Genomic DNA, 22,605 nt, shown 5'->3' on the forward strand with positions numbered 1-22,605 from the left:
ACAGGGAGACTTTGGGGGGGGGTGCTAGAGCTGTTCCTTATCTTGATTGTGCGAGTGGTTTCAATGGTGTCCACACAGGTCAAAACCCATCGAATATGCAGCCTTTGTGCAACTTATTGTTTGTCAATTATACCACAATTAATCTTTTTTTTTTTTTAATTTCTTTAATGTTTATTTATTTTTGAGAGAGAGAGCACGTGAGCAGGGGAGGGGCAGAGAGAGAGGGAGACACAGAATCCGAAGCCGGCTCCGGGCTCTGAGCCGTCAGCACAGAGCCCGATGCGGGGCTCGAACCCACGGACCGTGAGATCATGACCTGAGCTGAAGTCGGACACTTAAACGACTGAGCCACCCCGGGCACCCCTAAACCACAATAAATCCATAAATTAAAAAAAAATATTTTTTTAAGAGGCACAGATCCCAGGAACCTGTAGTATAGGGACAACCTAACCTGACACGCTGCTCTACCCCTAGGACGTGGCGAGATGAGGCTGATGTTTCTCATGATGACCTTGATCCTAGGGCACCTGCATTAATGTCCAGCGCTCTTCTTCCAAGAAGCAGGGAGGCATAGGTGCAGGCTGGATGGAAAGGATGTTGTTACAGTGTTGCTGTTGAAAACGGTGGCCGTGTATGCCCTGCTTCCTACTCGACACCGCAAACGGTGCCTGGGATCTGGGAGGCACTTAATAATTTGTTTAAAAATGTAATCATTTGGGGCACCCGCGGGGCTCAGTTGGTTAAGCATCTGACGCTTGATCTCCGCCACGGTTCGTGAGTTTGGGCCCTGCATCGGGCTCTGTGCTGACAGTGCAGAGCCTGCCTGGGACTCTCCCTCTCTCTCTGCCCCTCCCCTGCTCGCTCCCTCTCTCCCTCAAGACAAATAAATACACTTTAAAAATGTAATCATTTCACGGTGGAGGGGGAAGAATTTGACAAGCACCTGCCACCCACCAGGCTCTGCTCTAAGTATACTTGGGTCCAGTTCATTCATTCAGGCTTCCTTTTGCTGTCAGCCAAAGTCCCTCGCCCGATCACATGATTCCCCGGCGATACAGGACGGGGAAACTCGGAGATGCGTTCGGATTCCTCCCAGTCCTGCCCCCTGTTCCACGTCCACCACCTCCACTCTGCGAGAATCTAGGATTCTTCCCAGTGGAGAGACAAAGCGCGCAAAGGAGAGGCGAGCGGAGGCTGTGAAGTCGGGTCAGGTGTGGAGAATGTGAGCACAACTTGTTCAGGGAGCCGCCGTCAGCGGAATTAAGGGGCCCACTGGAAGCTGGAGGAAGGGAATTTAGGAAAATAAAAGGCCATCCTGTTCCTCCCAGCAGGGAGGAAGCAGATGGTTCTCATTACCTGGAGAGTGGTAGGGCCCAGAATAGAAACGCACTGTAGAGTCGTGGAGGCGAATGCTGGCAACCAGGGAGCCTGAGGAGCAGCCACGGGTGGGGCGATGGGGCCCGAAGACAAGTTTTCAGCTCTTGGTTCCAAATCATGGCACCCACCTGCTTACTCTCTGGCCTCGGTCCTGTTACCTCTTAGGTGGGTGCCTCAGTTTCCTCCTCTGTACAAGGTAGAGATAATAAGATGATGACTGCTCTCTAGTATATTTGGGCATACTTTCTGTACTGCGTGATAGCAAGGTCCCGTCGAGGATTCGGTAAGATGCGGTAAAAGGCTTAGCGTAATTCCTCTCGAGAGAAAGTTACCCTGTGATCCCACAAGACAGGTATTATCACACCCATTTATCAGATGGAGAAATCCAAGCTCAGAGAAGCCAAACGAGCTTGTCCAACCTCACACAGCTAGTCGGGTGCAGAGCCCAGACTAGTCCGAGGGCACCTACCTCCTGGCCTAGACTGCTTCCGCTGCCTTCATCCGTACGGTGGCTCTTCCCTGAGCACCCGCCGCGTGGCCAGGCTCACGTTCAAGGAGCTTCTATGCTTCCCTGGGAGGGAGGACAAACAGGTAACAATGTAGCATGCTGTGGACAGGTAGGTGCCCCCAGGCATGCAGCCTTGGCACAGGGAGCAGGCAGTCAGGGCAGCCTTCCTGGAAGAGGTGGCATTCGATGTAGAACCTAAGGATTGCGGTACGTAGTGATTCTAGCCCATTGGTCTCTCACGCCGTGTCAGCTCTGAGCTAAACCCAACTCTCTGATGGGGTGAGATCACAGGTGGGGAAAGTCAGACCCACCTGCTGGGCTTTGAAAGATGGCTAGAGGCTTGCCATGTGGCCAAGAGAGGAAGACGGGTCCAAGCAGAGGGAACAGCCCAGGCAAAGGCAGGGGAGCAGGAACCAAGTCCTTGGCATCTCTGCATCGGCCACTCGGCCCCTAGCCTCGGCACGAGGCATGACACACAGTAGGCGCGCATACTCGTGCTAGCCCTCGGCCTGGCAGAAACCCCAGGGACCAGCCCTTGCATGGCCTAACCCGAACTCCGGCGGCCCCCGGGGACAGCCAGCGGGGCCCCCACTATCTGGGTCTCCAGTTTCTCAAAAACACAATTACGTGGCTTTCGAAGCTGCTGTCAGTGTTGGTAAACTCCAGCCGCTAAACTGCATTACACTGATTTTGCCAGAAACCTCTGCAGTTATTAATAGTTTATTGATCGGAGCCCAACGCTGATGAGAGTTGGTGTTCTTACCCCAGCCCCCTCGGGGCCCCGCTATCTGTGCAAGGCCTTTTATGCAGCGTGCAGATCAATGCCGCTCAAATCTGGGGAGAGGGCATCTCTGGGCTGCTTAATCCACTTTAGAAGGACGGCACTGAGCGCACAAGCTCGGATGAGGCGTTGGGTCCAAATCAAAGCAGCTCCCTGGAAGCCCTGGGGTCCGCAGGTAAGAATGAGACTCCGTGCCTGCTCTCCAGCACAGGGGGAGACGGGGTTCTCCGTGCTCGCTCCAGGCGACCCATTTACTGAATGTCGACCGAGTACCTAGCATGGTGGCAAGTGCCACATGAGGCCGTGGGACATGCTGGCGACCCAGACGGCACACCCTACCTTTGCAGAGCTTACCGTGCGTGGCAGGGGAGGAGGGTGATCCAGAGTCACAGAGGAAAGTCATCAACTTACAGTTTAGACCAGTACTGCTGTATCAGTTAGCTGTTGCCGCATAACAAGCCATCCCAAGCCTGGATGGGCATCAAGCAACAACCATAAATGATTGCTCATGAGTCGGGGTTGGCTCGGCTCACTCCTGAGTGTGACCTTGGCTGGAAAGGCTGGGCCAGCTGGGGTCTCTTTCCGTGTCTCCATGCGCTCTTGTCCACATCAGAGGCTTGTTCTCAGGAAGAAGCAGGGAAAGGGAGAGAGAGTGAGAGGGGGAGGTGGGGCTACAGAGAGAGAGAGAGTTCTTTTGAGACTTAGGCTTGGAATTTGTACACTGTCACTTCCAACCTTATGACCCGCAAGTCATAAGGCCAAGAATAGGGAGAGAGACTCCACTCCTAGGTAGGAGAAACTATCGAAGCTGTTTGCAAGAGGCATGGATGCAGGGAGGCTATTAATCAGGGCCACCAATGCCACCAATCCCCCACACCCACCTGGTCCGGGTGGTGGCTAAGAAAGCGACCATTCCTTTGTAATCGGAAGGATACCGCCAGGGAAAGAAAATGAAGCAGCCCCAGGAAGAGAGAACATTGCAAGCAAAAGCGCTGAGTCAAACAAGGCACTGGGCTAAATGCACCTGTAAGGGTCCCCTCTGAGGGGTCCTGGATGGGAATCTGGAACGGAAAAAGGACATCAGTGGAAAAACTGGGGAAATCCGGAAGGAGTGTGGGCTTGAGGTAACAGTGACGTATCAGTGTTGGTTTCTTAGTCTGACAGCTATACTGTGGTCTTGGAACAGGTTAACCATGGGGGAAATCGGGTGAGGGATGGGCGAGAATGCTCTATTCTCTGGGCAACTTTTGTGTAAATCTAAAACGATTCCAAAATTAAGTTTATTTTTTAAGAAGGCACTGGGCACATGAGAGGAATGGAAAGACAGAAAGCCATCGTAGCTAGAGGAGGACGAGGCTAAGAGGTGGCTGGAGATGTGGCAGGAAGCAGCCATGCTGGCCTGGTTGGCCAAGATAAGGATTCCCGTCTTTATCTGAAGAGCCCAGAGAAGTCTCCCAAGGACTTTAGGTAGGGGAGTGCCATTAATTCCATTTGCATTTGCAAAGATCTGGGTTCTGCCCGCACAACGGATCTGAGGAAGATTAGGCCCTCCTTCCAGGTGAACAAAGATGGTGGCCGTGGGGCTGGAGGGACGTGGATGCAATCCAGGATGCATTTAGGAGATAGAGCAGTACCGGGACGTGCTCAAGTCCCTGAGTGGTGGCGGAGGTGGACGGTGGTGCCCAGCAGCAGGACCGGGACCCGCTGGGAGAGCTAAGGAGCCCCGTGAAGGACCACACGAGTCTGTAGAAACAGTCCCAAGTGGGAAGCCGCTTTCTTCACAAGGCGCCAGTCCAGGCGTCACGTCTTCGACCACCTGTGCTGTGTCATCCACATGAGTCGCCCACACACACCGCTTATGTTCCTGTCACCTGAGCGTGCCATCAGTGGAGCAATGGCCTAAACACGTCACCTGTGCTGCTGTCACCTAAACGCGTCCGCGTGTGTCCCCCACATGGCGGTTGCCTGCGCGTCTCCACCTGCGTGCCCGCCATGTCACTATTACCTTATTACATCACCTGGGCGGCTGCCAGCTACGCGTGTCTCCTGAGCCTGTGTCTTTATGGGGCTGTCCCCTGAGCGTGTTGCCTGCACACAAGTCACTGAAGCAGGTCGGCCCTATAACTGATCCCTATGAGTGTCACCTAAATATGTCACTCCAGGCGACTGTGGCTCAGCACCAGTGCCCCTGGAGGGGCTGTTTTTCCAGTCTAGCCGGGTTACAAACAAAGGGAATCGCTCCCAAGGGAAGACAGGCCCCCGCTGTTCCATTGACACGGTGCCCCCCTGAGCACGGAAGGGAGGGAAGGAGGGCAGCCTTCTCCCCGCAAAGTTTCCCTGGTGAGAAGCTCCTGTTCTCTCTGAGTCCTTTTATGACAGTCGGTAGACCAGCTGTCAACCTCTGCGTATTCTATGTAAATGAAGGTGTTTGTTTATGCTAATGCGTGCTGGCTCAGAGCGGAGCCAGCAGCCCGGAACCCAGGCTGAGAGCCCAGGTGTGGGGGGCAAGGTGCAGGGAGGTGGGGGACACTGAGTCAGGAGGGAACCGGAGCTCGGAGGCAAAGCTGGGGATAGGGGTGGCAGCTGACATAAGGGAAGAAAGGGAATCTGAGGTCAGACTGCCCAGCAGAAGCAGATCGCAGCGGGCGGCTTCGCTGAGTAGGGTGGAAATGTGTCCACGAGGGGGTGGGAACAAAGAGCTGGATTGAAGGAACCCCCTTCTGGGGGGGGGGGGCGGGGCGGGACCCACACCCAGAGTCTGTGCTCTTAGCCACCGCCCTTGCCTTCCCCGGCCGGGGCCTCTCTGATCAGACCGCGGGGCCAATTTGGTGGGTAGGGAGCCACGCTGGCCCTTTACTACGGCTGCCATGACCGTGACCGTGAGCGTCTTCCTGTGTCATGCTGTGGTGCAAGGACCTCTGAGACGGAGACCCCGCCTCTTCTGAGTGTCCTTTGGCCGCATGATTAGGCCCAGAGAAGGTTGGCACTTGCCAGAGAACCCCCCAGGTTTCCCTGACCCAGCAGCAGGCGGCCTCCAGGTCAAGGCTCCCTCCTGACGACCTCAGGCAGGACCAGCTGCTCCCTGCTCTGTGCTCAGAGAAGCCCCCCCTTTTCCACGTGCCTGGCAGTGCGGCTGCCTCTCTGCCTCCTTGTCCCCCAGGACAGGGGCTCCTTGGAGATGAGAAGTTGGCTGTGTTTCTTCTCAAGCCCCCAAGACTGGGCGTGAAGAGACAGCAAAGGCAGTGTGGGAAGAGGAATGCAAATTCCCATCCGGGCTCTTATGAGCCATATTGCTGGGGGGGGGGGGGCGGGAGGGGCTACCTGTGCCTCCTCTGGAGCCTCAGTTTCCATGCTTATGAGACGGAAATGGCGATCCTCTGTGGAGGGCTGAGTGATGTGATGCCCTAGGGCAGTGTTGAGCCTGTATCACACGCCTGTCATACTCGGGGCCCTCTAGGTGTGGGCACTGTTACCATCCGCCGTTCATGGAGGCACAGGTGTAACTCCAGCTAAACCCAGCCCCCCACCCCCTTCACCTCCTGAAGAATAAAACGCAGGGACTGGCATACAGTCGGTGCTCCAGAAATGTTGCTGCTCCCCCCAGCATAGCGCATGAGCACCTGATCGATCCAGAAGCGTTTGTTGATCCGAGGCTGAACAGTGGGGTTTGGCTGCGCCTTCCAGCCCCGGACGATGGGGCCTCATCCTGTCCCTCTGCCTTCCCCCAGGCTGCCCGAAGTCCGCATCTCAGACAACGGTCCCTATGAGTGCCACGTGGGCATCTACGACCGCGCCACGAGAGAGAAGGTGGTCCTGGCATCAGGCAACATCTTCCTCAACGTCATGGGTGAGCACAGGGGCCCTGGCCCCAGGGTCCCAGCGAGGAGCTTTGCACATGTGCGTGTGCACAGGGGGGCTGTCCTAGGAACGCTCTTCTCTCCCACTCCTGCCACCGAGGGGAGAGGACACTGGCCTTGCCGAGGTGTGACAGGTGTGGCCTTACCACCCAAAGGTTTCCTCTCAGGAACCCCTTCTCCGACCTGCACTGATATACCCTGACCTCATGGACGCAGGGCTGTGGCTCGTCCCCAGATCCTCATGGCCTGGGCACTTTGGAGGAGCACAACTGACACGTTGACTGGGACAACTGAGGGACTGAAGGAGGAATGAGGGCTTCCCGAGGGGCAGCAGACCCCAGCGTCCACTTCTGTAAGGCAGGGGTGGGATGCAGGCCTGACGGGTCATTCGTGGACCCCCAGCTCTGGGCCCTGGGACCCCATGAGGACACGGGGAGGAAGAAGCTGGGCACTGTGGGGGCACCTGTGGGAGTACCTTTCCAGGCGGAAGACAAGAGCCACGTTCATAGAAGTGCCTGTGGGGACGGTGCGGGGGGGCAAGCCCCCCCCCCCCCCCCCCCCAGGGACAGGACAACCTGGGAGCCTCCCTGGGGGCGGTGATACACACCTGCTATGGAGAGTGATTCTGGGGGCGCCTGGGTGGCGCAGTCGGTTAAGCGTCCGACTTCAGCCAGGTCACGATCTCGCAGTCCGTGAGTTCGAGCCCCACGTCAGGCTCTGAGCTGATGGCTCAGAGCCTGGAGCCTGTTTCCGATTCTGTGTCTCCCTCTCTCTCTCTGCCCCTCCCCCGTTCATGCTCTGTCTCTCTCTGTCCCAAAAATAAATAAACGTTGAGAGTGATTCTGACGCTGGACCGCCTACGGCCTTTCCCAGGACATTGAAGCATCAAGTGACCAGTGAGAAAGTGGGTGTCAGGACCGGGTTTCGGGGTGTCCTGCCTTCTGACCCCGTGTCTGCCTCCATCTGCAACACGCGGATAGTAATGCCAGCGCCCGTCTCTGGGTGGCGCTGTCCGCCACCCCAGCCTCGGTTTCTCCCCTTGTAAATCAAAGGCCTGGCTCCAAGCGGTCTCAGGAGCCCCTGGCAGTGCTGACATTCTCGTCAGCCACACTTTCCGATTCTGCTGCCAGAATTCTAGGAACCCGGCCCTGACGCCGGGCCCCAGGGTTCTCTGATTTTCTTATCAAGTGATATTTACCAGGGAAACAAAGCTTGTCGTACTCAGGCAATCAGTGAGAGCATAAAGGCCCCGTGGAAAGCCACAGCTTCCGGGGAAATGGAAAACCTCCAAAGGGCAGACCTCCAGAGGGACATTGGTTCCCGCAGCGGCGGCACGTGGGGTGTTCTGGATTCCTGGGGGATGGGCCGCGGCGGGGACACGGCGACTCCCTGAAGGAGACGTCTTGGTGCTCAGCCCAGGGCTGGTCGCCCCGGGGAATCTGGTGAAGAACAAAACTCGGTTTGCACCATCAGGGGGCCCCAGTCTGATGAGGGACATGCACGTAACCATTTATTTATCGGATGTTTATTGAGCACCTCCTACGCGCTAGGTAATGGACACGCTCCTTCAAGAGGACGAGGTCCTTGGGGAGCTGTATCCAGTGCGCGATGCAAACGTAAAACGTGCATAGGTGCACACACAGGTGTGGAGGCACAGAGAGGGCAAACCACTTGCCTGAGGTCACCCAGCCAGGATCACAAAATCTCCCTGTGATAGCAGCTCGGTGCTGGGGCCAGAAGCCAGGCATCTGGACTCCCACACCCCCTTTTGCGCCCCTGAAAACAGGTGTAGATGCTCCAGGTGAGGCTTCTCTCTCTGTGAGCACGGACAGCATCCTCAAAAGCCACCTCCTCCAGGAGGCCTACGCTCCCTCCTTCATTCACCAGAGCTCCTTGTGCAGGTGCACTCTCCCTCTGTGGCCTCAGTTTCCCTCTCCATACGGTGAGGGGGTGTAACCAGACGGTCCTAAGCGTCCTCCTAGCTCTGACATCTGTGAGTCTGTTACCCCGTCCGCTAAGCAAGCACCTGAGGCACAGAGAGATCTCGTGGGGCCGACCAGAACCACACGGCGGGCCTGATGGTCCTGGCTGAGCAAGGCAGTATACTCCTGGCGAGCATGAGCCAGCTGAGAATTCTCTCCTCCGGTCTCACTGTCCGGGCAGCAGGGAACGGTGAACCTCTGGGGTCCTCTCGATGCAAGGTGGCAGCCATCTGGGATGGGGCAGACAGATGATGTGATCCCAGTTACTGAACAGGAGGCTGAAGGCTGGCAGGGGCAGGGGGCGGTGGGGGAGTGGGGACCCGGGAGGGGCAGGACCACGCAGTGGCTCCCAACCCAGGGTAAGGCTCTGACCCCTGGAAATTCAGGGTGTTCCCCGGGCAGGGTTCCTCCCGAAATAGCACTCGCCCATCTTGGTCAGTCCTCTGACTGACCCACTGCTCAGAGGTCATTGTGCTTGTTAGCGGTCGCCCCTGCCCCATTGTCCCCCCGGATGCGGCAGGTACCCCCGTGCTCGCTAAGCCTGCAGCTGAACTGATAACACAGCTCCTGCCCATCCCTGGCCTGTGCCTGACGGGGCGTGAGCTCCTGGCTTCATGCACATTGTCTCACGGAATCCTGGCCACAGCCCTGGGAGCCAGGAGATCTTATAATCCCTTTATACAAGTTTAGGACACGCAGGTTTCGGGCTGAATCCCAGATCGGTCATTGCATTCGTTAGCCTCCCTGGGCCTCAGTTTCCCATCTGTGAAATAAGGATAAGGGTGGCTACCCTCCAGAGTGGTTGTGAGGTTTTTTTTTCTTATTGAAATAAAGTTTGCAAAGCACCAAACCCAGACGAGGCAGCCACAAGGTTCGTCAGGTTAGACCTCAGCATCTTTAGGGTCATTGTCGCGGGCCCTGCCCCCTCTTGGGCACAGCGGTGGCTGCTTCCTTCTTGATGACTCCAAGGAGCTTCAAGCCAGTCTGAGAACGGAGTGTTCACAGCTTCGTGCGCTGAGTCCCTGCAAAGGGACCCAGGTCTGCCCTGGTTCTGGGAGTGGCAGGACAGCGGGCCTCTGCCTACCCGTCCTCCTGGCCTCTTCCCAAAGACCTAGGGGAGGAGCCAGCACATACCCCCGACCTTGGTAACGACAGCCACACCTCCCACTCAGCCAGCTCTGCCAATTGTAAAGTGCTCTCAATGGAGGGGTTTGCCTGATCTTGACAAGAGCCCCTCGGGATCAGGATGAGACTGGGGCTGGGGAAAGGGAAAGGATTTGCCCCGGGGCCAGCGGGGCTGTGGCTGTCCCCGTCCCAGAGCAGCATGCCTTCCTTGGCTCACCAAGGTTGGGAAGGTCCTGGGCGGGCTGGGAGAGACAGGGGGCTGAGTGTGAGGGTGTCCCCCCCGGGGGCAGCTCCGGGGCTCCAGCAGCTGCGCTGGCCTGTGAGGCAGAAACTACACTGCGTCCATTGCCCAGACCCAGGCTCAGAGAAGGCAGTGGCTTGGCCAAGGTCGGGCCATTCAATGAGATGATCCCCAGAAGAGAGTGTTCTGAGCCCAGCACCTGGCACGTTCCGAGTGCTCAATAAATAGCGTCTCTCATGACAAATAGGCCTCATGTCATTTAAACGTCAGGCACAATAAGGGACGCCTGGGTGGCTCAGTCGGTTAAGCAGTTCGGATCTCGCCGTTCGTGGGTTCGAGCCCCATGTCTGCTGTGTGCGGGCAGCTCAGGGCCTGGAGCCTGCTTCAGATTCTGTGTCTCCCTCTCTCTGCCCCTCCCCTGCTCACACTCTGTCTCTCTGGGCCTCTCAAAAATAAATGAAAACATTGAAAAAAATTTTTTAAACACTAGGCACAATTAGAAAGACTTGAAAATTGTGTGACTCCCTCCTCCTCCTCCTTGACCCTCCCCTTTCAATATGTTTCAGGGAAGTTTCGAACGCTACGATCTGCTCACTGTCCTGGCCCATCTGTGACATACCTTAGACCCTTTCTGGCCACACGCGCGCGCGCGCACACACACACACACACACACACACACACATGCACCAAGACCCTCCCTCCAAGTGAGTGGAGGCCTTTGAAAGCTGGGGTGTCCTTTATGCACCAAGGGACCCTAAGGACTGTGGCGGCCAACGGTGGGGCGAGACAGCCCCCTCCCCAATTTGGGGGTCAAAGGGAAGCTTCCTAGGACAGCGGCGGGGCGGGGGGAGGGAGATGAGGCGCAGGGCACGTTGCACGGCCCCATGTGCATCAAAAGCACGGAGCAGTTGTGCTGGAGAGCCCGCACCCAGGCTGCCTCTGCATCTAGCATATTCTAACGTGCCGTTTCCACAGGCCTCGGGGTGCAGATCAAAATGCGAGAGCGGCTGTAATTTCACGCCTATAACATCCCCGCTATGTGGTGGGAAAAGACATTTGGGAGCCCCGTGGGTGACACCGAGGGTTCATGCCGCACACAGTCATTAAAATGTTTTTATCCGAGCTGCAGATAAATTGTAAGCCAATTTGAAAGTCGCGTGCTGGGCCCCAGGAACGCATTATACACAGTCACGGAAGGATTGCCGCGGCTCTTCTTGGGGGTGCAGGTGATGCGGGGGAGCATGTTCCGGGTGCGATGTTACAATCAATTAAATGTGAGCCCGGACACCCCACCCCCACCCGCACCAAAGCCAAGAGACGCTGCTCTCCTGTTCCCACCGGAAGAGCGGGAGGCCAGGTTTCTCTGCCACCCCTTGGACCCACGGCTAATGATCAAGGCCGCTTCCCGTCAAGCATGGAATGTGTGGCTTTGTGCTGAGCGTCCAACCCAATCGTGTGACCTTCACGAGGGTCCTCCAAGGCGGGCCCGGTCACCCCCCCCCCCTGCTTCACAGACGAGGGAAGGAGCCTCTGAGAGTTTAAGGGGCTCACCCACGGGAGCGAGAGAGCCGGGGGTCCCGCCAGGCTGCCTGAGATCAGAGCTGGAGAGCCTGACAGCCACTCTGAGCCCCCAAGGGACACGTCCACAAAGGCTATTAGTAACGCAGATGTCAAGGGAGTGCGGCGGGGTGCAGAGCTGAGGCGGTGGGGGCTCCAGGACACTGAGGGGATATCAGGACACTGAGAGAATATCTTCTCTCCTAGTTCTGGAGGCCTGAAATCAAGGCATTGGCGAGGCTGCGCTTCCTCTGAAAGTTCTAGGGAAGTTCTAGGGAAGAAGCCTGCCTCTTCCAGCTCCTGCCGGTGACTGGCAATGGCTGGCCCTCCCAGACTTGTACATGCGTCCCTCCATTCTCTGCCTGTGTCCTCACGGGGCGTCCTCCTCCATGGGTCGGTGCCTCGGTGTCTGTGTTCCCCTTTTATAAGGACACCAGGCATTGGATCAAGGCCCACCCTGAGGCAGTATGACCTCGCCTGACCTTCATTACATCGACAAAGACCCTGTTTCCAAATAAGGTCCCATCCGCAGGCACTGGGGGTTAGGATCTCAACACATCTTTTGCGGAGACCATTTGACCCACAAAAGTAACTGAGCCAGGAGGGGGCAGAGTGGAGGAGTCGCCATCTGACTTTGAAGGCGACGCTCTCCTCCCGACCACCTAGGTCACCCTTCACTGAGGATTTACTGCCACGCCAAGCACTGTGCTAAGGTCTTCATAGACTAACTTATCAAATCATCTCAAAAGCTCCGTAAGATGGGTACTGCCCTTTCTTCACCAGGTGAGGAAACAGATAGGTACACCGCTTGCCCAGCACACCCAGCGGCCAAGCAAGGGTAAGGGCATCCCACGTGCTTAACCACTCTGCTCTACCAGAAGTCACGACATATTAATAAGCATTCATAAAACGTTCTACCTCGGGATCCCTGTCTGTCTTCCGTAGGCTTCCAAATGAGGTCAGCAGATAAAGGTAGAATTTTGGCACCCAAGACCACAGTGGCACCAGACCACACCAGATGCTTTCCAAACGTGGGGCCAGGGGACACAGGTCCCATCCCGGGGAACAGTTGCTAATGAACTTTGCGTAGCTTGCTTGCTATTTGTTTGTTTGTTTGTTTGTTTGTTTGTTTAGGTATGTTTTGCTGAATTTTTAAAACAAAATTTTTAACGTTTATTTTTGAGAGAGAGGAAGAGACAGAGCACAAGTGGGAGAGGGTCAGAGAGAGCGCGAGACACGAAATCCGCAGCAGGCTCCAGACTCTGAGCCATCAGCACAGAGCCCGACGCAGGGCTCGAACCCACAGACCGGGAGATCATGATCTGAGCTGAAGCCGGACACTTAACTGACTGAGCCACCCAGGCGCCCCTTTACTAAATTTTTATTACGTGCATTCGGTGTGCTTTTTTCTAAAAATTATTTTGTTGAGCTGTCATTCGTATGACGTACAATTCACTGGTTTAAAGGATACAACTTAATGGGTTTTACCATAGTCACCAAGTTCTGCAAACACTTTTAGTCGTGTAAGCAATTTCAGAAGATGTTCACTGCCCCCGAGAGAAACCCCGTGCCCATCAGCAATGACTCCCCTTCCTGCACCCCTTGCCCGGTCTTAGGCAATCACTCATCTGCTTGGTCTCTCTGTGGATTGGTCTGGACGCTTTCTAGAAATGGGGTCATACAAAACGTGGTCTTTTGTCATTCTTGGGACTTCTTACACTTAGTGTCAGCTTTTCAAGGTTCATCCACATTGGAGCACGTATTGGGACCCCGTCCCTCGTCGTGGCTGAACGATATTCCATTGCATGATGCCTGACATTCCGTTTGTACATTCACCCAGTTGATGGACGTTTCCACCTTCCAGCTGTTACGAATGATGCTCCTGTGAACGTTTATGTGCAGGCTTTTGGTGTGAACGGATAGTTTCCAGATCTCTGGGGGGGGGGGGGGGGGGCGGGGCAGACCCAAGCACGGAATTGCTAGATCGAATGAGAACTCTGTGCATAGCCTTTTGAGGGCGGGCAGGCAGCTGTGCCCTTTGACTTTTCCTCCAGTGGCATAGGGTCCCAGTCTCTCCAGATCCTCACCTGCACCTGCTGCCTGTCTGTCTGAAGGCGACCGTCCTAGCGCACGTGAAGCGGTTCTCATTGCGATGTGATTTGCGCTGCTCTGATGGCCAATGGTGTTGATGGTCTTTTCTGGGGCTTTGTAGCCCTTCGGAGATCTGCTTTGCAGAAATCCCGTCAGATCGTTTGCTTGTTTCAACCAGGTGATCTGGCTTTTCATCATCATGCTCTAAGAGTCCTCTATTTCAGGTGCGATGGCTGTATCACGTGTCACATTTGTGTACATTTTCCCCTTTGGTGTGTTACCTTTCCCCTTTCTTGCTGGCGTCCTGTGAAGGACGAAGGGAGTTCGTCCAGATAAGGTTCACTCCATCTACTCATTTTCTGTTGCTTGTGTTCTGGGTCTCCCAGCTGAGGAGGCTCTGCCCAACCCAAGGTCACAGTGCACTCCTGCTTTTCTTCTAAGAGTTTTAATAGTTTAAACTCTTACGTTTAGGTGTACGATCCATCTTAAAATTTTTTTTTTTAACGTTTATTTATTTTTGGGACAGAGAGAGACAGAGCATGAACGGGGGAGGGGCAGAGAGAGAGGGAGACACAGAATCGGAAACAGGCTCCAGGCTCCGAGCCGTCAGCCCAGAGCCCGACGCGGGGCTCGAACTCACGGACCGCGAGATCGTGACCTGGCTGAAGTCGGACGCTTAACCGACTGCGCCACCCAGGCGCCCCAAGTGTACGATCCATCTTCAGGGAGTTTTTGTGCGTGCTGTGGAGGAGAGGTCGGCCTCCCTCAATTGCATGTGGGTGACCAGTTGTCCCAGCACCATCTTGGAACACACTCCTTTCCCCACTGAACTGTATTGGCCTCCTGGCCAAGAATCAATTGACTATAAATGTGAGGGTTTATTTCTGGACTCTCCCTCCTATTCCATTGACCTTTACGTCTGTCCTTACATACTTCTGATGCTTTTTAAAGCCATCTGGCCATCTCCAGTCTGGCTCTGTTGCTCCCCTGCTGTGTGACTTGGGGTGGGGAGTCCCCAGGAAGTCCTCCTGGGGCCAGTTGCTCGAGCTTCCCTGTGACAAGAAGCTCACCCTGGGCTGGCCGGTGCTCTCAGAGGAAAGGAGACTGTGGCACGCTGTGGGTGATGGAGCTGAGCTCGCTTCCACGAGGCCAGGCCAGAACCTAGGATTTCTAGAGGCCTGGAGCTCTGCTTTCTGGGACCAGATGCTTGAACTCTGTTCTCTGGACATCCAGCCCAGTGCTCCTCTCTGGAAGAAGCAGCACATTCCCAGGGCCAATAATTGGAGTGTCAAGGACCTCTCCTGACCTGGGAAGGAGAAATGTCCACGGCTCCAAAAGTGATGGGGGATCTGAGCCTGCACCCCTCAAAGGCCTGGTGTGGCCGCCATAGGCCTGAGCAAAAAGGAGAAACACAGCTCTTTCTCTCTGAAGGACGCGAGCGGAAAAGCAGGCGGCGGTCTGCAGACCCCGTCTCGGGAAGCCTGCCTGCGTGCAGGACAGCCGTGGGGAGATGTGTATCTCCCAGGCAGATCCAGCTCCTGCTCAGAGTATATGGCGGTCCAGGGGACAGCTTAGGTCAATGAAGGGAGGCCGCTGGTCTGAGAATCCCTGGGGGACCCCAAGCAGTGTAGCTGGAAGGCGAGACTCAGAGCTGCCGCGCGTAGCCCCCTCCTTGTCTTGGAGCCTGAGCGGATAAGCTGCCTGCTGGGCCTACACTAATTACATGAACTGGCCCCAGGCGATTGCAGTGGCCACAGGCTCCAGGGAGCAAGGCTGCTAAGAGGAGGGGGAGGGGGAAGGGGAGGGGGAAGGGGAGGGGGAGGAGACGTGGCGGGTTGGGATCCAAGCCAGAGCCGAGAGGACTTTGGGGTGCTGACGGGTTGCAAACGCAAACCCCCACGTCCCACTCCCGAAGCCCTCAGGGTCCTGAGGACCAGGCCTGGGCACTCTTGTCTCCCAAGCAAATGTCCATCCAGGCAGGCCCCCCTCCAAACCTCCTCCCCTCCCCCACCCCTTCCCCCCCCCCACTCTGGAGAAGTGACAGTGAGTGACCAAAGTCCTCCAAATTGAAACCAGGAGAAGGCTGGGAGGTCCCCAGTGAAGAATGAGCCCTCTATCCAAGTAGGGTGACGAGAAATAGTGTTTACTCCCTTAGAGAGCTGGGGAGTATTTAAGGGGGTGAACGTGAGATTCAGGCAGAGGTTTTAAACCCAGTTCTGCAACTCCCGATAATAAAAGCAGCAAATGTTTATTGAGCATTTGCTGTATGCCAGGCACAGTTCTGCCCCGCACCTGCTAGCTCATTTAATTGTCTTAACAGCCCTCTAAGGAGGCGCCACTATTACCTTCCACAGTTGACAAGTGTGAAAGCAGAAACCCTAACAAATGGGCCCGAGGGCACGGGCCAGCTAACAGCTGAGCTTGATCCAGACCCGGGCAGGCTGGCTCCAGAGCCCTCAGCTGAGCCACCACACTACACTGGCAGGTGGTTTATTTCCCCGCCTGAGCCTCAGTTTCCCTGTCTGCCAAATGGGGTTACCGTAGCACCTCCCCTCTTGGGCCCGTGTCCCAAGCTCCTAGTGAGCGCCCCTAAACAGGACCGTTGTTTTTACTTCCCACCCATGTTGTCCTGACCTCCCCCCTGTAAGTGTCAGTGAGGCCAGGGAATGGAGTCAGAGCCGCAGGAAGTGACACCGGGCAGCGACTGCCGTGGCGTCCCACGCTCGCACTGGTAGAGGAGGTCAGGAAAGGGTCCCGTCCCACCCCCCTCCCCAGTCGCGCTGTGACTTGTCCTCTCCAAGCCTCTTTTACGTCTTCTGGAAACCGGGGCAGTGAAGGTCACTACTCCCACAGGGCTGTTGTGAGGGATAAACGAGATGGAGAATACAGACGGCACCTGGCCTGGGTCGGAGGGCAGGGCAGGCAGCCGCAGCGGGTGAGACGGCACCAGTCAGCTCGGGCCTTGGGCCGTGGAGGTTGGAAAAAGATACGAGGCGTTTCCGAACAGAAGCCATAGGACTTGGGGACCAACTGGAAAGCTGGGAGCAGATGTGGAGGAGATGGCAGGACCCGGCACTGGATGGAGATGGTCCCTGAGAAGTCACCAAGGAGACCTGCGGTCCCGCTTAGCAGACGGTGACCTCAGGAAATGGGCTGAGGGGTGGAGAAGCCCGGGGCCGCGATCTGAAGGCTGTCTGCAGGCCTCCGTCCCGATTGCTGGAGCTTCCGAGGGGACAGCTCGAGAGGCAGCAGGGGCCTGAGACAGCTGGCCGGGCTCGGCTGCTGGAGTGGGGCCGCGGCCCAGAGGGCCGGGGCCAGCACGGCCAGGGTCTTCCAAAATGGACCGCAGAGCCGTCTTGAGCGCCTCAGCCTGGCCGGGGACCTGGAGGAAGGATGCTTGCTCTGCCCACCTGCCCACCCACAGGCCTGTAGCTAACACTCAGGTCACCGGCTGAGAGCCCGTTCAGAGAAGGGCCAGACAGATGGGTTTGGGGCTCAGAGGAGCACTTTGGAGCTAACTGGGTCATCTACCAAGGACGGTCGCTTCCCAGTGTCAGCCCCAAAGGCCCGAGCCTGCTGACCGCCTCCTGGACAGAACCCTCCTTCTAGAACCCTCCTTCGCTCCCTCACTGAACACAGCCCTGCAAAGGAGGCACGCCCTTGACCGAAGCCCACTGTGTATTCGGCAACAGGCCCAGCACGTTCTGTTACCTGCTGCCCCACCTCTGGTCTCCCCGCCCCGGACGGGCCCTATGCTGCCTCAGTTACAGTGGGTACTACATGCCCTACACAGAGAGGGCAGGGAAGCTTCCCAACGTCGCACAGCAGTGAGTGAGATGGGATTTGAGCTCAGATCTGCGGGAAGGAGGAGCCCCCCTTTTTCCCGCTACACGAGGCTGCCGGGAAGACGGAGGGTCGCCGCTCCTCTCCGAGTGTGGGGCCATGGGGCTGCCACAGGGGCCTGGGCCACGTAGCCTCTCAACAGAGACAGCAGGGAATACCTGGGCTGCATCATCAGCCGCTCCTCCAGCCGTCTGGGAAGTCAGCAAGATCAGTGTCCCCATTTCACAGAAGAGAAAACAGAGCCTGCTGATAAAGGGAAGCCTAGAGTAAGAACCCAAATGTTCTCTGACTTCTTCCTCTGGGGAGGGGGGGGGCGCCTGGAGCCCTGGGCTGGGGTGGAGGCAAGGCCTCTGAAGTGCACGCTGGGTGTGATTTGGAAAGCTGCATGACCTCTCTGATCCGCAGACGAGGCTAGAAGGAGCAGACGGCTTAGCCAAGCGTCCTGTGCTGCTTTGCACGTCTTGTCCGTAGGGCCGTGGAGCTGACATGACCGGCCTCTCCCTGATGGAAACAGACCGTTTGCCCATTGATTCCTTATGCACACACGTCCCGCTTCACCCAATATCATAAGCCCCCACCATGTGCCTGCCTTGGGGGAGCGACTGAGAGAGATTCATGTTCATGTAGGTCGGCCAGATCATACTAGAATAAAGGTGAATTTTGCAGCCGCCATATGCCACACATTTTCCAGTATGTTAAGTATGTTAATTCCTCTAATCTTCACTACTTTAGGAGGTAGGGACTTGTAGCATTTCCATTTTGATAATGAGGAAACAGGCCCAGAGAGGTTAAGTAACTTGCCCAAGGTCACCCAGCAAGCGAGCGGCAGAGCTTGTTATTCAAACCCAGACCGCCTGGCTAAGGAGCCTGTCTGCAGCCTCTCACAGAATGGCCCTCTGTGCCCTCTTGAGCCAAGCGGTAGAGAGTCACCTGCTCCCTGAACCGTCCAGGCAGGTGGCTGCCGCCTCCTGAGACCCTCACCAGCTCCCTGGACTTCCTGTGTCTCACAGACCAGGAGGCTCAGTTCTTGTTCTGGGGTCGTCTCTCTCCACCTACTACCTGACCCTCTTGGCCGCCCCCCAGGTCCCGCCAGAGCAGGCCCGCAGGCGCATCATTAAACCTTGACAGGTGTTAGGTCAGTGCGATGCTTTATCCCCTCCACCACCGGGAGCTGGATTTAGTGTCTCCGGCAGAAGGTAAACTTCGCGTCCCTGGGACAGGCCCCTTAATTACAAGTGATATGTGGCCGTTGAAGCTGCGGTGCCTCGGGCCCAGTGATTTAAGGAGCCGGCATGAGTCTGAGGGTACAGGTGTTAACAGAGCTGTATCGGAGCTGGGAAAGAGGGCAGGGGCGCCGAGGGAGGCAGTGAGCCGGCCCCTGGAGCGGGGTCTGCTTCCTGTGGACAGACGCTCCTGGGGAGAGGGACCTAATCCCTCCCTGTACAGAAGGGGACACTGAGATCAACTCCGCAGGTTGCTTTGCCCTGGGAGTCAGCGGTCCTGTCTCTGCCGCCAGCTTGCAGGGCGCCCCTGGACTGTTTCCCCATCTGTTACCTGAGGAGGCAGGAATACCTCACGCGCGCTCTAGGAGTGATCATCTTAAAAGCAAATAAGTCCTAATAATCACAATAACCTTCACAGCAGAAACTAGCACCGACCGAGGGCTTATTACATGCCAGGCGCTGCCCCGGGTCCTTTACGAACACTCTCGTGGTTGATTCTCACCGGTGCCGGGGGGAGAGCGGTTGTACGTATCCCCATTTCAAAGACGGGGAGCCCGAGGCTCCGGGAGAGGAAGCAACTTTCCCCGAGATCCCGCGGCTAGCAAGTGATGAACGGAGACTCTCAGCCCCTGTCTCTGCGTCCAGAGCAGAGTCCCTGCAGGATAGGGGAGTCCCTGAAGGAGTCCCCGAAGGACAGGGGAGACAGAGAAGAGTGCAGATTTCCAGAACCGAGCAGAAGGCAAGTGAAGGTAAGGGGAGGGCTAGGTTGCAAGCTGTGGGGGTGCCCAGGGAGAGGGTCTCCTCCAGGAGGAGGAATCAGGAAGGCTTCATGGAGGAGGCGGCATACAGCTGGGCCTCGTAGGCCGGGCTGGGGGCAGACAGGACAGGGACATTTCAGGCAGAAGGAGCCCTGTAGGCGAGGGTGTAGGAGCAGGGAAAGCTTGGCAGGTGGAGGGAGAGCACTGCTGTGTGGCGGGACCCCAAGGCCCGGGTAAGGAGGGGACAGTCATGACAACGGCTGACCTCTATATTCAGTGCTGCAGGTGCCATGCCAGGGTCTAAATACCTTACAGAAGCACCTGTCACATAGATACGATGATCCCCACGCTACAGATGAGGAAACCAGCACGGTGGGGGGAAAGTGACCTGCCAAGGTCACCCAGCTCGCAGGTGGCAGGGCCAGGATACAGCAGCTTGGTCCCCGAGCCCGTATGAGGCCAGCCGCTGGGCCCGGTCCTGGCATGTCAGGCTACCACGGGCCCTGCCTGCCCTCCGTCCACCAGGCCTGGCCCCGGGCAGAGAGGAAAGGCGAGGCCAGACCAGGGCCCCGAATCCAGGGACGTGTGTTCCAGGGAGGCCATGGGAACTGGATGGGCCTGGGGTTTGAGAGCAGGAGTTTGGGTAGAGAAGGTTTTCGCTGGGAATGATGGCCCCAGCCACACCCTCCCAGCTGACTCTCCTGTGGACCCCGAGCCCATCAGAGGACAGGCCCCAACTCCTGAGGGCCGCCGTCAGGGAGGGGCCGGCCCCGCTGTGCTGACCAGTCCCACCGCCTCACACACAGCTGCTCAGGACCGGCTCCCCCTCTCTAATCTCCAGCCCTCCTGCTGTAGCTTCTGCCCAGATCTGAGCCGCAGACCTCGGCAGTGACCCAGCCCAGCCCCGTTACTGCCTCACAGAGGAAACGGATGCCCTGAGAGACAGCCCGCAGCATGTGAGACGCGGGGCCGGGCGGTGCACTCGGGGTCGTGAGCCTGGGCGGAGGGGCTTAAGCCAGACGCGGTACGAAAGCTAGCCTTGGTCCTTGCTGACCGACTAGCGGCGGACCACACCGCCTTTGAAAACCTCCGTTTCCGTCTGTCAAAGGAGAGAACTACCCCTACTTCCTGGGATGGGTGAGGCTCTAATGCATTAAAGCATTTACCACGGAACCTGCCCCCAGAGTGACCACCAGTGAGTGGAGATGTTGGTCAAGTGCTCTCCCCACCCCTCACCCCCACCCACTGTGTGCCTGGGGACCCCGCGGGCCCTCAACTCTGGGTGCAGGGGGATGCTCACTGAGCCAAGCCTCCTCCCAGTCACCCCTGCAAATATCAACTCATCGCATGCTCGCTGAGGGCTGCCCTGTGCCCCCCATACTCGGGGCCCCCGGTCAGCAGGATGCACAAGTGTCCCCAGAGTGAGGGCCTCTCAGGCCGGTGGCCAGAATGAGTGGTGTAGGCAAAGGCCAGCCACTGGCCCAGGCCAGCGATAGAGGCTGCTGTTCACACATATGATGGCCGGTGGGGGTATGGTCCCACCAGTACCAGGCATCCTGCAAAGCACGAGCTCGGCTCACCCTCACGATGGCCCCGTGACGCCCAGGTACTGTGACGAGGCACCAACACCTGTGACCAGGTACTATGGCAGTCCCCGTTTTACAGATGAGAGAACCAAGGTGGGAAGGAACCTGGTGAGGGACGAGGTTAGAGGGGTCAGAGATGAATAAGTGGCCCAGGCCCCGCCCATGGGGCCCTGGTGAGGCTGCACGTGCTGGATCTCTGAGACCTACGCCCCCCCCCCCCACCAAAATCGAGCCCCTCCACCCCAGCCAAGAGTTGGTCCCGTTGGGAATGAAGCATGGCTCTGCCTCACCCAGCTCTTTAAAAAGACACAATCCTTGGGTCACCCGGGTGGCTCAGTCGGTTAAGCGTCCGACTTCAGCTCAGGTCATGATCTTGTGGCTTGTGAGTTCGAGCCCCCGCATCGGGCTCTGTGCTGACAGCTCAGAGCCTGGGGCCGGGGCGCAGAGTTGGGGCCCTGCTGGGAGCTTGGCTGGGGTGGCACCTGCTATGTTCTTCAGTCCCCACGAGCACCCCGCATGGGCCAGTGACTCCAGAGTCACCCTTGCTCTATGGGTGAGGCCAGGAAACTAGCAAGTGCCTAAGGAGGGCGGTGGCTTCAGGCCAAGTGCCCCAGACCTGAGTGGGGAAGGCCAAGGGTGAGCCCTGTTCTGAGCCCCCAAACACAAAGGCCCCGGTTCTTGGGGGTTCAGTTCTGCTGGAAAGGACAGAGGTTTTTGGGGGGAAACGGGGGGGGGGGCTTCCTCCAAACTTGTTCTCTAAGCTCTAGCCCACTGCTCTCTGGTGGGCGTGGGGGTGGGGGAGAAAAGTAGAGAGCAGGCTGAACTTGAACTTGAGCAGAAAGAACTTGAGCTGGATGCCACTGCCCCTGGCCAGATCTCGAACGTGCTTCCCCACCAGCCAGGGCCTCCCCAGGCTTCTGCAAGCTTCCACAGGCGTTTTTCATATAGCTGCAAATATGGCACCTGGTGAAATCGCCCATGTGTGTAATATATACCTCTGGGATACATTGAAAACATCCTCCGAATAGCCAGCCTTGCTGCTATTTAAAACGGATTCATGTCACACCCCATAGATTTCGTCTCTGCAGAAATGGCACCTATCATGGGCCTGAACACATTTGCTCTATTGCCACATAAACTACAATGGCGCGGCTCGCACGGTGGCTGCAGACAGGCTGCTGGGCAGAGGCTGCCTCCAGCCAGGAGACCCCAGGCAGGGGGAGGGTCCACACGGGACTGGTGGCCTAGGAAGCCAATCAAAAAAAAAAACAAAAAAACGGGGACCATTGCCAAGCAGCCAATCAAGGCATGAGCCTGAAGTTGAACTGCTTGTGGGGTGGGACTTGGGGGTTTTGAGGTCCTTTGACTCAGGGGAGAGAGTTCTACCCTTGCCCTGTCTGCTGGGTCCAGGAAAAGCCGAATAGAGGTTCTCTAACTCTGCCTGAATCTTGCTGTCCCAGCCAGCAATAATTTCCTCTGTTCACCGGGCACCTATTGTGGCCCCAGTGAGTCTTAGTACCCCTAACTTAGAGATGAGCAGACCGGGGCTCACAAGGGGCAAAGAGTGGTTCTCACACTGAGCTCGCATTAGAATCTCCTGGAAGGCTTCTTAAAACCCAGAAGCCTGGATCCCACCCCGCCCCCGGGGTTCTGTTTCGGCCGGTCTGGAAGGGGGC

General features: G+C 57.1%; 1 protein-coding gene across 1 annotated transcript in view; it reads left to right on the forward strand.

Annotated features, from left to right (window-relative positions):
- Positions 1-22,605, forward strand: part of IGSF21 (immunoglobin superfamily member 21) — a 74,712-nt gene that overhangs the window by 32,234 nt on the left and 19,873 nt on the right. The window contains exon 2 of the mRNA XM_040462763.1: positions 6,395-6,513. Within this exon, the coding sequence (XP_040318697.1) occupies positions 6,395-6,513 (119 nt within the window). The remainder of the gene's footprint in view (positions 1-6,394; positions 6,514-22,605) is intronic.

Source organism: Herpailurus yagouaroundi, unplaced genomic scaffold (genome assembly GCF_014898765.1).
Source record: "Herpailurus yagouaroundi ecotype Mexico unplaced genomic scaffold, PumYag 77, whole genome shotgun sequence".
NCBI lineage: Eukaryota > Metazoa > Chordata > Mammalia > Carnivora > Felidae > Herpailurus > Herpailurus yagouaroundi.